Source organism: Squalius cephalus (genome assembly GCF_949319135.1).
Source record: "Squalius cephalus genome assembly, chromosome: 23".
NCBI classification, from domain to species: Eukaryota; Metazoa; Chordata; class Actinopteri; order Cypriniformes; family Leuciscidae; genus Squalius; species Squalius cephalus.
In genome coordinates, this window is record NC_137144.1 from 24,766,975 (window position 1) to 24,780,251 (window position 13,277).

Consider the following 13,277-nt stretch of genomic DNA (forward strand, 5'->3'; position numbering starts at 1 on the left):
GCAGGTGTTTTAATAGAATTTAGTTACAGGAAGTGCCTTGTGGCTTTGTACCTTATTGTGAAGAAACCACCAAACGCTGCTCTCTCACAAACCTGCACATGATATCAAATTTGTACTGAGTAAGTTGTGAAATTAAATTTATGTTGAAACTTCATGTGTGGAATTCAAACATAGTAAGGTATTATATGGCTTCAATGTACTGTATGGACTATTTTAAGGTGTTTTTTTACTTTCTTTGCATGAAAAAGAAGGACAAAGATTATTTTAATATTGTATTACTTTAATAGTAGTCTTTGCTGCCATAATTCAACATTAACATGTTTGTGTGAACATAATCGTTTTAGCACATATATTTTTGAGATTGAGGACTCGTCCAATGAATCTGATTAAAATTATTTTCATTTTCAAAACAGCAAAAACATTATCATGAAAGTTTTAAAATATTTAATATAAAAATATGCTGTTGATTTAAGCTAATAAAGAACTAAATTCTAATGAAACACTAACAGAAACAGTCTTTTTGTCTTCTGACGGCACAGGAAGTAGAAACACAGACGTCTTCAGATTCCCAGAGTCTCTTTGGTCACCTGACATCCGAGCAGGACATTACCCACACACACACACTGAGACAGATCGCCCACTGAAACACAGACACAAACACACTCAAATCATCAGTGTGTGTGTCAAAAAGTTGAAGATATTTGCTCAAGCGTGTCTTGATGAACGCTGACTGAGTGAATGTGGTCTGGAATGGAGATCTCACCTTTCTGAGAGCCGATCCATGACGCCGCCTTCATGGCCACAAACTGCCACTCGACCCGCTGGTCTATTTTACAGCCGTATAACCAGATCAGAGCCAGGAGAGTGGCCCATACTGACCCCTCCACCTGTGCACAAACCATCATACACTGCACTTGTTACTGGACACAATCACCGCTGTCTTATTATTCATCACATCTCTCACCTGTGCTGGCTTCTGATTGGTCAGCTCATCCTCCGTCTTCCCAAACGCATCAGCCAGTGTGGCGTCCAGATCCCAGCAGCCTGACGCCTTTTGGAGAGAAACCAGCTGGAGTAACGGGTCTGCCGTTGAACACGCATATAGAGAAAGAGGAAAATCTGTTCAAAAATAATCCCAAAATTTCTTGCCTCTTTGTCCTTGTTGGTTGTTTTGACCTCAATATTGGACTATGTTAGGAATGACATAAAAGCATAACATTCTTGATCGGTTCTTTGACTCAAAAGTTGAGGCAATTATAGACAAATTTGAAGAAAAAAAAGGGAAAATAAAATGTATTTCCAAGATTATAAAAAGACTCATCTCTTGTTTCATCTCTATGCATTGAAATCTTCATTTCAATGCTATATTTTCTAAATGTCAATCATTTGTTAAACAAGTATTCATTACTTCAATGAGCTCATTGTTTCTGCATTAAATTATTACAATGTTTAAATTAATACATTTTTAGCTAACTGTGACTTTGTATATGTACAGTGCATTTCTGAAATACATAACTTAGACAGTCACCTCTGATAACAGATCACTCTAAATTGTAATGTGGACTCGTGCACTTTCTGTAAAGCTGCTTTGAAATGATGTGTGTTGTGAATTGAATTGAATTGTTTAGCAGTTATAGTGTGGTAAATACATAAAGGGGACCAAATGTCCCAGTAGTAACCTTCTTCTTCGTTTTTTTTTTTTAATAGTAATTTTTTACCTTGTGGGGACATTTTTAGGTCCCCATGAGGAAAAGAGCTTATAAATCATAGTAATTGAAGTTTTAGAATATGTAAAATTGCAGAATCTTTTCTGTGATGGTTGCGTTTAGGGGAAAGAATATACCATTTTTACAGTATAAATATCATTACGTCTATGGAAAGTCCCCATAAAACATCAAAAACCCAACGTGAGTGTGTGTGTGTGTGTGTGTGTGTGTTAGTATACCCTTTTGTTTGCCAAGAGATTTTGCTTGATGAAACTCTCTAAAATCACTGCAACTGACAACAACAATCATTAACCATAAGGTGACTTTGCATTAGAGGTTCACACATATCACAAAAACATGTCAATCACTTTGGATTAATTGTCTTACTTTCCGGGAGGCGGAGGTTGTTTAACTGAAAAGACAGAAAACAAGAGAATTCATGTCTTAAGTAAATCTGAAGATGACTGTATGACTCTAAAACTACTGTATGTTTCTCTTGTAGAAAAATTCAAAGTAACAGACTAAAAAATGAGGCATGAACAAATTTATGATCAGCACAAATTGAACAACAACATCAAAACAATTTTTTTTTTTTCAACTGAATCAGCAATAATTAAATAATCTTTCCTCAGATGCAGTCTTATGTACAAACATGTAGTCCTCTAACTGTGTTTGCATTAACAAATGTTAAACGGTTAAATCACATGCATTAATAGGTTTAATTTGATAGCCCAAATATTTATACACTACTAGTCAAAAGTTTGAACATATCCTCATTCTTTATTATGACTATTTTACATAATTAAGATTAATAGTAAAGTCATTAGGCCGGTGGTGTGATTACTGATGAGCGACACCTGCGTGACGCACTGGTCTCGTATCTCTCACGGAGGAGCGGAAGCATAAAAGGAGGAGTCATGACAGTGAAGGACAAGAGAGAAATAAGTATAAAAACATGTTATAAAATAAGTATAACAAGGTTTAATGTTGAAGTGTGTGTGTGTGTGTGTGTGTGTGTGTGTGTGTGTGTGTGTGTGTGTGTGTCCATTCTTAGAATAAAACATACATATGATTTTTTTTTTTAAATGTTCACATGCATAACAAAAACAAAAAACACCTAAGCACAAAACCACAAGAGAAGATTAGTCAAAATGATTTATCTTACCTTTTTTTATTAACAGGGCTTGAGAAAACCCTGAAAACAAATTCATTTTACATGTTGTTAACTGTAATGTGACAGTGAATCATTTAGTGCTCTCTGTTTAGTGATGTGGTTTGGTGAGGCTTATAAACCAATAATTTAATGCAACAGTTTCTTCAAACATTGCATACTTCACACTTTCATAAAAATAATATTACAGTGAAGTGCAGTTACCCGGCAGAGGGCTAAAATTGAGAGACCCTAGATCAAAGGTCAGTGACTGAGCAGGTTGTTGACCTACAGGAAGAGAAATCAAAGGTCAGAACAGATTCAGATCTGGAGAAAGACAAGAACAGACACATCCAAAAGAACTAACAAACAAGAAAAGCTTTGGAATAGAGGTGGACTGATATGGATATTTCTGTCCCAAAACAATCTTTCAATAACCATTTGTATTGTTTTGTTTGTCGATGAACCCATAAAAACAGGTACGACTGTGTCCATCCTGAGCTTTATTGGAAATTGTATGTTGGTGGGTCAGTGTAACTCAATTAAGTTAAAACAGCATTCCCTTGTTTTATGTTACATCAAACTGATTGAATTTGTAGGTAGAAGCAGGTAGAAATACCTCCTTAAAGCAACAACTGCACATGTTCACTTTTAGAGTGTGTTTATCAGTGTTTATAAGTTCATCTTTTGAAGACTTAGATTAAACGGCTTGATTCATATGGATTACGTTCACTTGCGTTTTATGAACTTTTTGAAGCATCAAAGTTTAAACAGGGCTTGAGATACTCTCCCTGAAAACAAATTGATTTGACATGTTGTGTAATGACTGATTAATTTAGTGCTCTCTGTTTAGTGATGTGGTTTGGTGAGGCTTATAAACCAATAATTTAATGCAACAGTTTCTTCAAACATTGCATACTTCACACTTTCATAAAAATAATATTACAGTAAAGTGCAGTTACCAATCGGCAGTAGCTTAGAAATGATAGGCCCTTGATCAAAGGCCAGTGACTGAGCAGGTTGTTGACCTACAGGAAGAGAAATCAAAAGTCAGAACAGATTCAGATCTGGAGAAAGCCAAGAACAGACACATCCAAAAGAACTAACAAACAAGAAAAGCTTTGGAATAGAGATGGACTGATATGGATATTTCTGTCCCAAAACAATCTTTCAATAACCATTTGTATTGTTTTGTTTGTCAATGAACCCATAAAAACAGGTACAAGAGCCATTTTTAGCACTCTGTCATTTCCAGTGAACGTTACTGAATTGTTCTGAATTGATGTTATGTTGGGAATTTTGTCTTAGCAAATACGACAAACACATTCTTGTAAGCACAAGAAACACCCACAGACTGAAAAGAACCACTGACCACATCCTCCCTAAAACTGAACATTTTATATCTTAATGAGGTCAACTCAACTACTCAAATGTATTAAACTGTCAAGGGACAAGAAAAGCATATGAAATCCTTGCTGTCAGGGAAACACAAAACACACACAACCATACAGACACAATCAGAACTTTAAAACATCACTGATATGAGACTGAAAAGAAGAGTCTATATATTAATTATCTTACCAGTCAAGGCTCCAAAAGCCATGCCTAAAACACAAATTAATTTCACATCATCATTAGTTGTAGATATTAAATGTAAACTGTTACCTGACAATGAACTATTCTGAAATGATCAAGTAAAACATATTGAATCCTTGCTGTCAGTTGAACACACACATCCATACAGACACAATCAGAACTTTAAAACAGCACTGATATGAGACTGAAAAGAAGAGTTTACTTAAAGCCTCCAAAAGCCATGCCTAAAACACAAATTAATTTCACATTAAAATGAGTTGCACACACCACAAGAACTACAGTGTGTTGAAATCATAATTTTAACTTGAAAAATGTGAGTGGAGCTTGTCATTTAAAAAGCTGCCATTTTCGATATTTGTTCTTTGACTAATTCATTCATACTGTCAAAAGTTGAGACATTTTTACATTAAAAAAAGCCAAACTAATGTTTTGTTTCCAATATGGTAACTAGACTTCCTTCACATGCAACCTGATGAGGTCATATGGACAGGGCCGTCCCCAATGTTCAGACCTCTGTATTTTTCTGAGGTGTATATAATAAAGGTTGTGATATAATTGCCTAATATTAACTCTACTTTGGTGCTGCAACACTGCTCGTCGGTGTCAAAATGTTTGAGATGACCAATCAAATCTAAGTAGGCAAGGCTTTATGTTCACAATGTGAGAGCTGTAAATAGCTGTAAATTACAATCGAAATGTTAAACGACTGACAGAAATCATCATTAGAAACGTTCTTTTTCTAAATACATTTGATTGTGTTAAAAGTTAAAACGTTACTCTGTGTGTACGCTCAGTGGCTGGTATGAAAGACTTGTTGCACTTTGCAGTAATCTAGATTGATATTAGAATATCCTGTTAATAAAAGCTGGATGACTTGTGTTGCTGAATGACATGCAATTAATTTTAAATATATTATATGTTGGATTAAGCTGATATGTATATATAAAAACATTTGCTTTTACATCCAAATGAGATTAACACATCAAATGTACTATAGTAAATAGTCAAGTCACTTTTACACATACAATCAGAGCACTAAACATCTGTCTGAAAACTTGGTTTACAAACACTAGATTAACTTGACATACAGTATTGGCCATACATTTCATTGCTGTGACCCTGAAACAGCATTTGATTTCGATTTTTTGAACAAACCAAATGTAAAATATGTAACAAGAACATCATTTTTGTAATGATAATATGAACAGACACAGACATCCTCACAAGTTCACAATCGTCGCACTAACCGTGTGTCTGCTGCTGCTGCACTCTTCTCTGATGCACTCTTCTCTGCAGCAGGGGTCCTCTCACAGTCTGTCTGCTGTCTTTATTAACGGCAATGAAGGCTGTATGAACACTGCTCACTCCTGCCTGAACACTGAGCTCCACTATCTTTCTCCTGACACTCTTCTTCAGATTCGCACTACTAGCCCTTTCTTTCTGCTCCAGAAAACGGATCCGGGTCCGAGCCGCCAGCCGGTGGACAGCCAACCTGCAAAAACATGAAGGAAATTTGTTGGATTTGAAAAGCAAAAAGTGAATGTCAGTTCAATTCAATGTGTTTCTGCGTGTTTGTGTGTGTTACCCAGTTTCCTCAGTTGGTTTGAGGCAGAAGTGGAGCTGGTTTGTTACTGGTTGATCTTTAAGCCTGTATTTGACTGTCACCATTCCTTCAAAACCTCCTGAACTCTATAAAAGAGGGGCAGATTTTTTTATCATCTAAACAAATGAGAGACACTCGTCTCTTATTCTCATTAAAGAAACACATGCTATATCATTCTACCTCTCTTTTAAGTTGGGCGTAAATGAGTGCCCTTTGACCCTGGAAGAGCACTTTGATGGGTTGAGACAGTGTGTCAACAGTAATGCCATCTGGAAGGCTCCAGTTCACAGAGATATTAAACACATGGGGCTGCAGCGCAAACCTGAGGGACTGCATCACCTGATATAGTTTAAGAGAAAGAGAAACCATTGAGACATTTGACTAGGAAACATTTGTGCCTGTGAAATCCAGTGGAGAGCTTTACTTTGGGCTGCATGCGGTCGGTGTCTGTGATGAACTGAGCGTGACCAGATCCTTCCCTGGCCATTCCTGTGATGAGGGAGGTACTTGCACCCTCACCAATCCCGAATGAGAAACACCTGATACACAATAAACTCTGTTACTGTAAGTGATGAAGAGATGAATGATGGGAAGATCAAACCCAGCAGACCTTTACCTGTGAGAGTGAACATGACGTTTCACCAGGTCCAGCACCTCTTTAGTGTTTCCCACATCTCCATCAGTGAAGATGAACAGCTGAAGAGAGAAAAGCATCTTAGTCTTAAAGGGATAGTTCACCCAAAAATGAAAATTCTGTAATGTCGTTCCTAATCTGTAAAACTTTTGTTTATCTTTGATGCACAAATGAAAATAATTTTAATGAAAGATTTCTGTCCCGGCATTGAAAGTAGATTTACGTTTAGATTTACTTAAAAAAGTTCATAAAACATAAGTATACGTAATCCATATAAATCAAGCAGTTTAATCCAAGTCTTCTGAAGAGACAAGATTGCCGTATATTATGAACAGATTCAATTTAGGCTTTTATTCACATCTAAACTTGGTAAACACAGAGATGCAAAGGTGTGTGACGTGTGCAGATCACTTGGACGTAAAAACGATATAAATACTGTTCGTTTTCTGACACAAACCGCTCGTTTCGTGTCTTAGGCCATCAATGTGTACTTACGATGGGGAATTGTTTAATTTGGACTTCTCTGTGCATGCTCTTTGAGGTGGTGACCATAGACCTGCACTATATGACTAACAGACAAGAACAGTTTGACCTAAAAATATCAAAATTGAAACTACTGCGGAAACAAAGACACCTACATCTTGGATGCCCTTGAGGTAAGCTAAAATATAACAAAATTTAATTTCAAATTTCAGGACTAGGGCTGACTTCTAATAGTCGAGGATTCGACGATTCGATTCGGAGAGGTCTGATTCGACTATGAACCTCGTAGTCGAATTTACATGGGCGTCAGTTTGGTTTGAAATGTGCTGGCAAAAGTCTTATGGGTTTGGAATGACATGAGGGTGAGAAAATAATGGCAGAATTTATATTTATACTTTTAGCCTAATTGACACTTTCACATGACTGTCAGTGTGTCGTTCAGATGCATGATGAGGTGTTGTCGTACCTGTCTGGGATGGTCAGGGTTACAGGGCTGACTGTAGATGTGTTTTAGAGGCTGTAAAATCTCTGTGCCGCCCAGGTCTGCTCGCATTCCCTTCACTCTCTTCAGAGCCTCCTCCATTGTGTCCTGACTGTACTCGACACTCTCACTGCAGTGAAACACACAAACACATGTAACATCTAATCTCCTCTGACAGATTTCAAAACTGAATATCTGAATATCTATGAATGGAGATCTAGTTACTAACGGGAAGAAGGACTCAAAACGAGAGCCAAATCCAAAGATATTGAAGTAGCATCCCATGGGCAGACTCTTCAACAATAACAGCAGAGTGTCCTATAGTAGAGAGACATGGAAAGGTATTTAAACTCAACATGACATCAAAACTGACTCTATTTGTGATGCACTATATCAGAATAAGCATAAATCACAATAAGCAATTTTTGGAAAAACATGAATTTGGTTTTTGTTGTTTTTGATGCTTTCAAAAGTTATAAAATTCTTCCAAAAAAGAAAATTTAACAAATCAGTGTTTTTTTAACAAATCGTTCTTGTTCACTTTTTAATACACTGTTATTTCTTGTACACTCTTTTTTTAAATTAGTGAACTCTATTTTAAACCGTGTGACTACAGCCAAAAGCATTCGAGTGGGTTGTGAAGGATCATTCGACCTACTGAACGAATAAACCCCTTTACTGAACGAGAGTCAGTGATTTGAGTCTGAACAAGAGACAATCTGTTCATGATCATGAATGAACAATGTAAGGGAACATCTAATGATCATTCATCTAAACGAGGATATGCTGACCGACTAAAGAGAGAAAGTGTGTCATTCTTTCAGTTCAACAAGGGGAGAAAGCGGCTACAATGCAAAAAAGTGTTGCAATGTTATCAATATGCACACAATCCACTTAAAAAGCATGATTTTTTTAATCTTAAATCTTGCCTTTGCGCTTTCTATGCGCGTCTGTGCTTCTTTCCCACGATGCATCTTGAAACTCATACTGCCTGATCTGTCCATCACGAAAATAAACTCTCCTTGTGTTGCCAGTGATGACATCACTTCCTCTGGAAATCCTGGGTACAAACTTATCATGACCACTGGGTCCCTCATCAGAGAGCCTGAAATAGAGAGAGAGAGTCAGTGAAACCTTGATCACTCAATCCCATAATGCCAGTGATCTGCAGGTCCGACCTGATGGGGCAGTGGCCACTCCTGCCTCCACTATAGCAGAGGGCTGATGGGTATCCTGATAGTACAGAAACAGCTCAACGTCCTTATCAAACATGTGACCAGGACTCAGATTCACCTACGCACATAAACACACATGCATAACACTGCTGTGCTCACACATCCAGATAAACACATGAAGACACGCACAGTACCGTAGCCTGAGTGTGATCCGGGCGGAGGAACACTAGAGGATCCAGAGTGCAGTTGGACTCTAGTTTGGAGATGGGCTTTGGAGAGCTCACATGGACACTGAGAGTCAGCGTGTAGGGAACAGCTCCACATCCTGATGAAATCTCTGAGACTATACCAGCTCCTGAACCTGACACACACACACACACACACACACACACACACACACAGAGAGAGAGTGTGTTAGAATCAGCTTCTCTCCGCTAATAAAGTGTGTGTAGCAGCTGCTGTACCTGCTGGTGTGTATCGGGGGTTGAGTACAGCCGGCAGACAGAAGCGCAGCGAGTGGTCGGCCTGCACATCGAGCTCGGTGACGTAGATGATGGTGACGGCAGCGTTCTGACCCGGCGACAGACACCCGACACTCAGTCTGAACACATCAGGACTCTCTGCGCTCTCTTCCAGCAGAAACGCCTGCTGTCCCGAACTCACAGCATCATCATAATGATCCCTGGCCTGCAAGACACAATTTTGTTACTTGGTGCAAAAAATATGCAAATGAATGTCCAGCAGACTTATATTTGGACTCACGGTTTCTCTGTCTTGCACCTCTGCCACAATCTCCTGCTCTCCGATCTTGGCACTGAAGTGGCAGACAGCAGCATCAGCGGGCAGACTGAACACGAACAAGGCCTCCAGGGGGCGCTCTTCCTCATTCACATACAGCAGAGTGGAGGAGACTGTGGAGACATGATCCTGAACACGAACCTCCACTGAGATGCTCTTCAGAGGCACTGAGTCACACAAACCAACAGAACAAGAACAACATCACATCACAAAACGTCTATTTTAGCATAAAAACAAGATATAGATTGGATATATAATAAAAATTTCCAAATTAGGAAGAACATGGCATTTGTGAACTACCTTCACTTAGGGTGACCACCCGTCCCGCGTAGCGCGTGCGCGCACAGCGTTTGAAGCCCAATTCACGCGTCACGCAAATTGAGACCGTGTCACGCATAATCTATGCTTGCTCAAAAAAAGTTGGTCGCTCTATATACACGAGCCCCAAGCAGACAAACGAACATTACTTGACATTTCAGCACGCTATTGTTGCCACACAAACCCCTCAGTTGAACTGCTGACTAGGTTGTCAACTTTTTCGTTGTTGTCATGACAGCGCACGCACGCGCATACCAGACACACTTGGAAGGAAGGAACTTTTAAATGCGCGCTTTCCAATTCGAAAAATTCGAGAAAGAGACTGTCTGAGAGGCAACGCCATCATCAATTAAACAGAAGAAGGTGTGGGTACAAGAAAGACTGGGGAAATTAATATTTGTGGCTGAAAGGTGTTGAGGGGGATACCGAGAGGGCTTTTTGTGACCTTTGCAAAACGTCCTTCTCAATCGGACATGGAGGGAGGGGAATACGAGGTCAATCGTATTTTTTTTAAATACTTTTTTTTTAACTGTTCCTGTGGTGTTGAGCAACTACAATTCCTGTTAATCCTATAAATTTATATTATAATTTATTAATTTATTTAAAGTAAATAAATTGTAATGAAAAATAAATAAAATTAAATAGAAGTGGAAGTACATCTGTCAATTCATTGAATGTTCAAAATATTATGAGTCTTTATTTAGAAAAAAAATACACATTGGTTGGCCTATTCATGAGCATACATCAAAAATTACACGTTTAGGAGAATAGGGCATTATTAATACTATGCAAGGTGGTATGTGCTAGAAATGGGTAAACCACTATCAGTGAGTCTGCCAGTGGGGCACCGCCGCGCCAGACAGTGTCCCACATTGTCCCTCATACCCCTTGTCCCCCCTTGGGCTTATTAGCAGGTGGTCACCCTACCTTCACTATAAAATAATACCGAGATAAAGACTTCGCAACAAACTTCCCAACTTGAAAAACACTCCAGCTCTCCCACATATTAAAAAATAAATAAAGAAACAGTAAAAGTAAACAGGTGAATTCATACCCGGCTCATTTGTCTCAGTCACAAGACCGCAGTTCATCATTCTCACACAGCGTTAGAGGAACTGACAAGATGACCCACTTTTAAAAGTGAGCGAAAGTGAAAATCAAAAACCGAAAATACACCTTTTAAATGTGCCTTAATATTGACAGAAGACTCAATTAATGAGTAAATAAGTGTTTCTAGCGCAGTTCTGGAAGTCGTTGAAACAAGAAGTCGTTTCAGTCCGAGTCAGAAGACCGTTGAAGTCTGCACTGAGATCAAAGATCCTGCTATGCGCTGATTCCACGCAGCCGTTATTTTGAAATCGAAAGTAAGGCTCCAGTGGGAAGAAAACCGGAAGTGTCGCCTTTAATCACAGGAGAGTCGTGAATGCGATGCGTATTGTTGTGTTTAATTATGTAGTGTCAATTCTAAACCTGTACATACATTTCTTTCATTCTTTAGACTATATACAGTGAAATCCATTTATAAATAAAATATTTTATATATATATATATAGAATGAGTAAAGTCCTGCACAAGAAAGGTTTGCTGTAAAAATTAAAAATTGTGATATTCCTTAAAAAAAGTTTTAATAAGTGTATTATCCTATATAATTCAGAAAGTAAAAAAAGAAGCAGGAATGAACTACATATCCTATATTGGATATTAACATAGTGTAAATCGCGGCAGCAGCTTCAGGTTGGTAGTCCAAGGCATTGTTGTTTATCTTTACTTCCGGAGTTCTTCCCACCGGAGCCTCACTAGAGATTAGCCGTTTCTCAATACCAAGTACGCAAAGTTCGGACTTGAGTCCTTGGTAGTTCGGACTTGACAAGTTCGACTCAGGAGAACGAACTCCCGAGGACGGGAGGACACAAGTCCGATAATTCTGAAATGGAACAGCGGCGTACTTGATAGCGTCACTCAGCTCGCTCTGGCTACTCCGGTTATCTCTTTATGTATATCTAGGCTACAAATAAAACAAAATATGTTATAAACCACCACTCTGCCTCTTTTCATTTTCATTTAAAAAAATCTTAAACATAATGGCCACACAAATGTGGTTCAGGCAACGCAATTGATTATCTTAACTGCATATTTATAACAACACGAAATATAAAGCACAACCCTGACTCTTGATGAATGATGAATAAAAAAACATTATAATATTGATCATTAAAATTAACATTTAGCAAAAAGAGACAGGGTTGTGTAATTTTATTTTATTATATATGTACATTCAGTGAAGAGAATGTAGGCTATAATAAAATATTTTATATGTTTTAAATATATAAAATAAAATGACATAACCTTTTTTTGTTAAATGTCAATAATAGCCATTATAAAAGTATAAGTAGCCTAAAAGGTATAAGAAGCTATACAATAATAAAGCAAACGATTCAGTCAAACAAAAGTCAGCTCTCTAGGCTACAACGTTAAAGGGACACTTCACCCATTTGCATTAAGCTTTGCATTGTTAGAAACCCAGTCATTCTGGTCGTGCAACACTCTCTCATTTTCCCCTGAGACGGGAGAAATCCGTTATTTACCTCTTACACTTCCTCCTACAATGACGCAAAAATCGTCATTTTGCGTCATTGTAGGAGGAAGTGTAAGAGGAGGGGATTTCTGTTGAGACTACAAGCACTCGTTCCTCATCTTTCCCAGGGGGCGGGACCCGCTCACGCTACAGACCTATTACAGATCAGTGGGTGGGACTTTACTCTCTGAAACTGAAAGCAATATCCTCCATCTTGTTTGAAGCTAAGCTAACAGGCGCTGTGGAGACAGATGTAAAGTTATGACAATAGCGGAGGAGTGTGCTCAATATGATATAGAAGAAGAGGATTTCGGAAGTCTGATGCTTGAATCAGGTGTTTGTGGCTACCTTTACAAGCCGCATTATAGCGAAGAGCAGCCGAGGCAGAAGACCTGCCTGCCACGGACGAGGAGCCCGGACTGGCTCGAGTTAGGGCGGACTGGTGGCGCCGGTGATCTCACTATGCAACTACGAACCGCTACGAACACAGAGATAGAGTCCGTCTGCGGCAAAGAATTTCAACGATGACAATTTCTCCTGGACGAAATCTCTAAATCAGACGAGGACACGGACGTTTGTGTTGTGAACTATCCTAGTTTCGCACCGCATATGTTCTGAACATCCAGGTACCATGCAATAATTCACCTTTTCGAAAGAAATACAAACGAGGAGTAATGCACTAATGAGTTCGCCAACTAACTAGACATTTTGTGTGAATGTGAAATTAATTTCAAGCTCTGGTGGTAGCTAGCCTTGTT

The 13,277-nt window shown here is 38.6% G+C and overlaps 1 protein-coding gene across 4 annotated transcripts; it reads right to left on the reverse strand.

The window, feature by feature from the left end:
- Positions 1 to 266: 266 nt before the first annotated feature.
- Positions 267 to 11,369, reverse strand: LOC307151777 (von Willebrand factor A domain-containing protein 5A-like). Of its 4 annotated transcripts, none has more exons than XM_079859925.1 (22): positions 10,999 to 11,369; positions 9,591 to 9,793; positions 9,293 to 9,515; positions 9,023 to 9,189; positions 8,832 to 8,946; positions 8,583 to 8,758; positions 7,883 to 7,971; positions 7,639 to 7,783; positions 6,672 to 6,751; positions 6,480 to 6,594; positions 6,236 to 6,394; positions 6,038 to 6,141; positions 5,700 to 5,944; positions 4,438 to 4,461; positions 3,819 to 3,884; positions 3,082 to 3,144; positions 2,872 to 2,901; positions 2,094 to 2,118; positions 1,946 to 1,992; positions 965 to 1,083; positions 764 to 887; positions 267 to 640 (listed from the first exon to the last, which is right to left on the reverse strand). In XM_079859925.1, the coding sequence occupies exons 1-22, from the start codon at positions 11,036 to 11,038 to the stop codon at positions 561 to 563; spliced, it is 2,439 nt and encodes an 812-aa protein (XP_079716051.1). In that variant the 5' UTR covers positions 11,039 to 11,369; the 3' UTR covers positions 267 to 560. The 4 variants fall into 4 exon arrangements, with proteins under 4 accessions (XP_079716051.1, XP_079716050.1, XP_079716053.1 ...); XM_079859924.1 differs by having other exon boundaries at positions 1,946 to 1,998; XM_079859927.1 differs by lacking the exon at positions 4,438 to 4,461.
- Between the last annotated feature and the right edge of the window lie 1,908 nt (positions 11,370 to 13,277).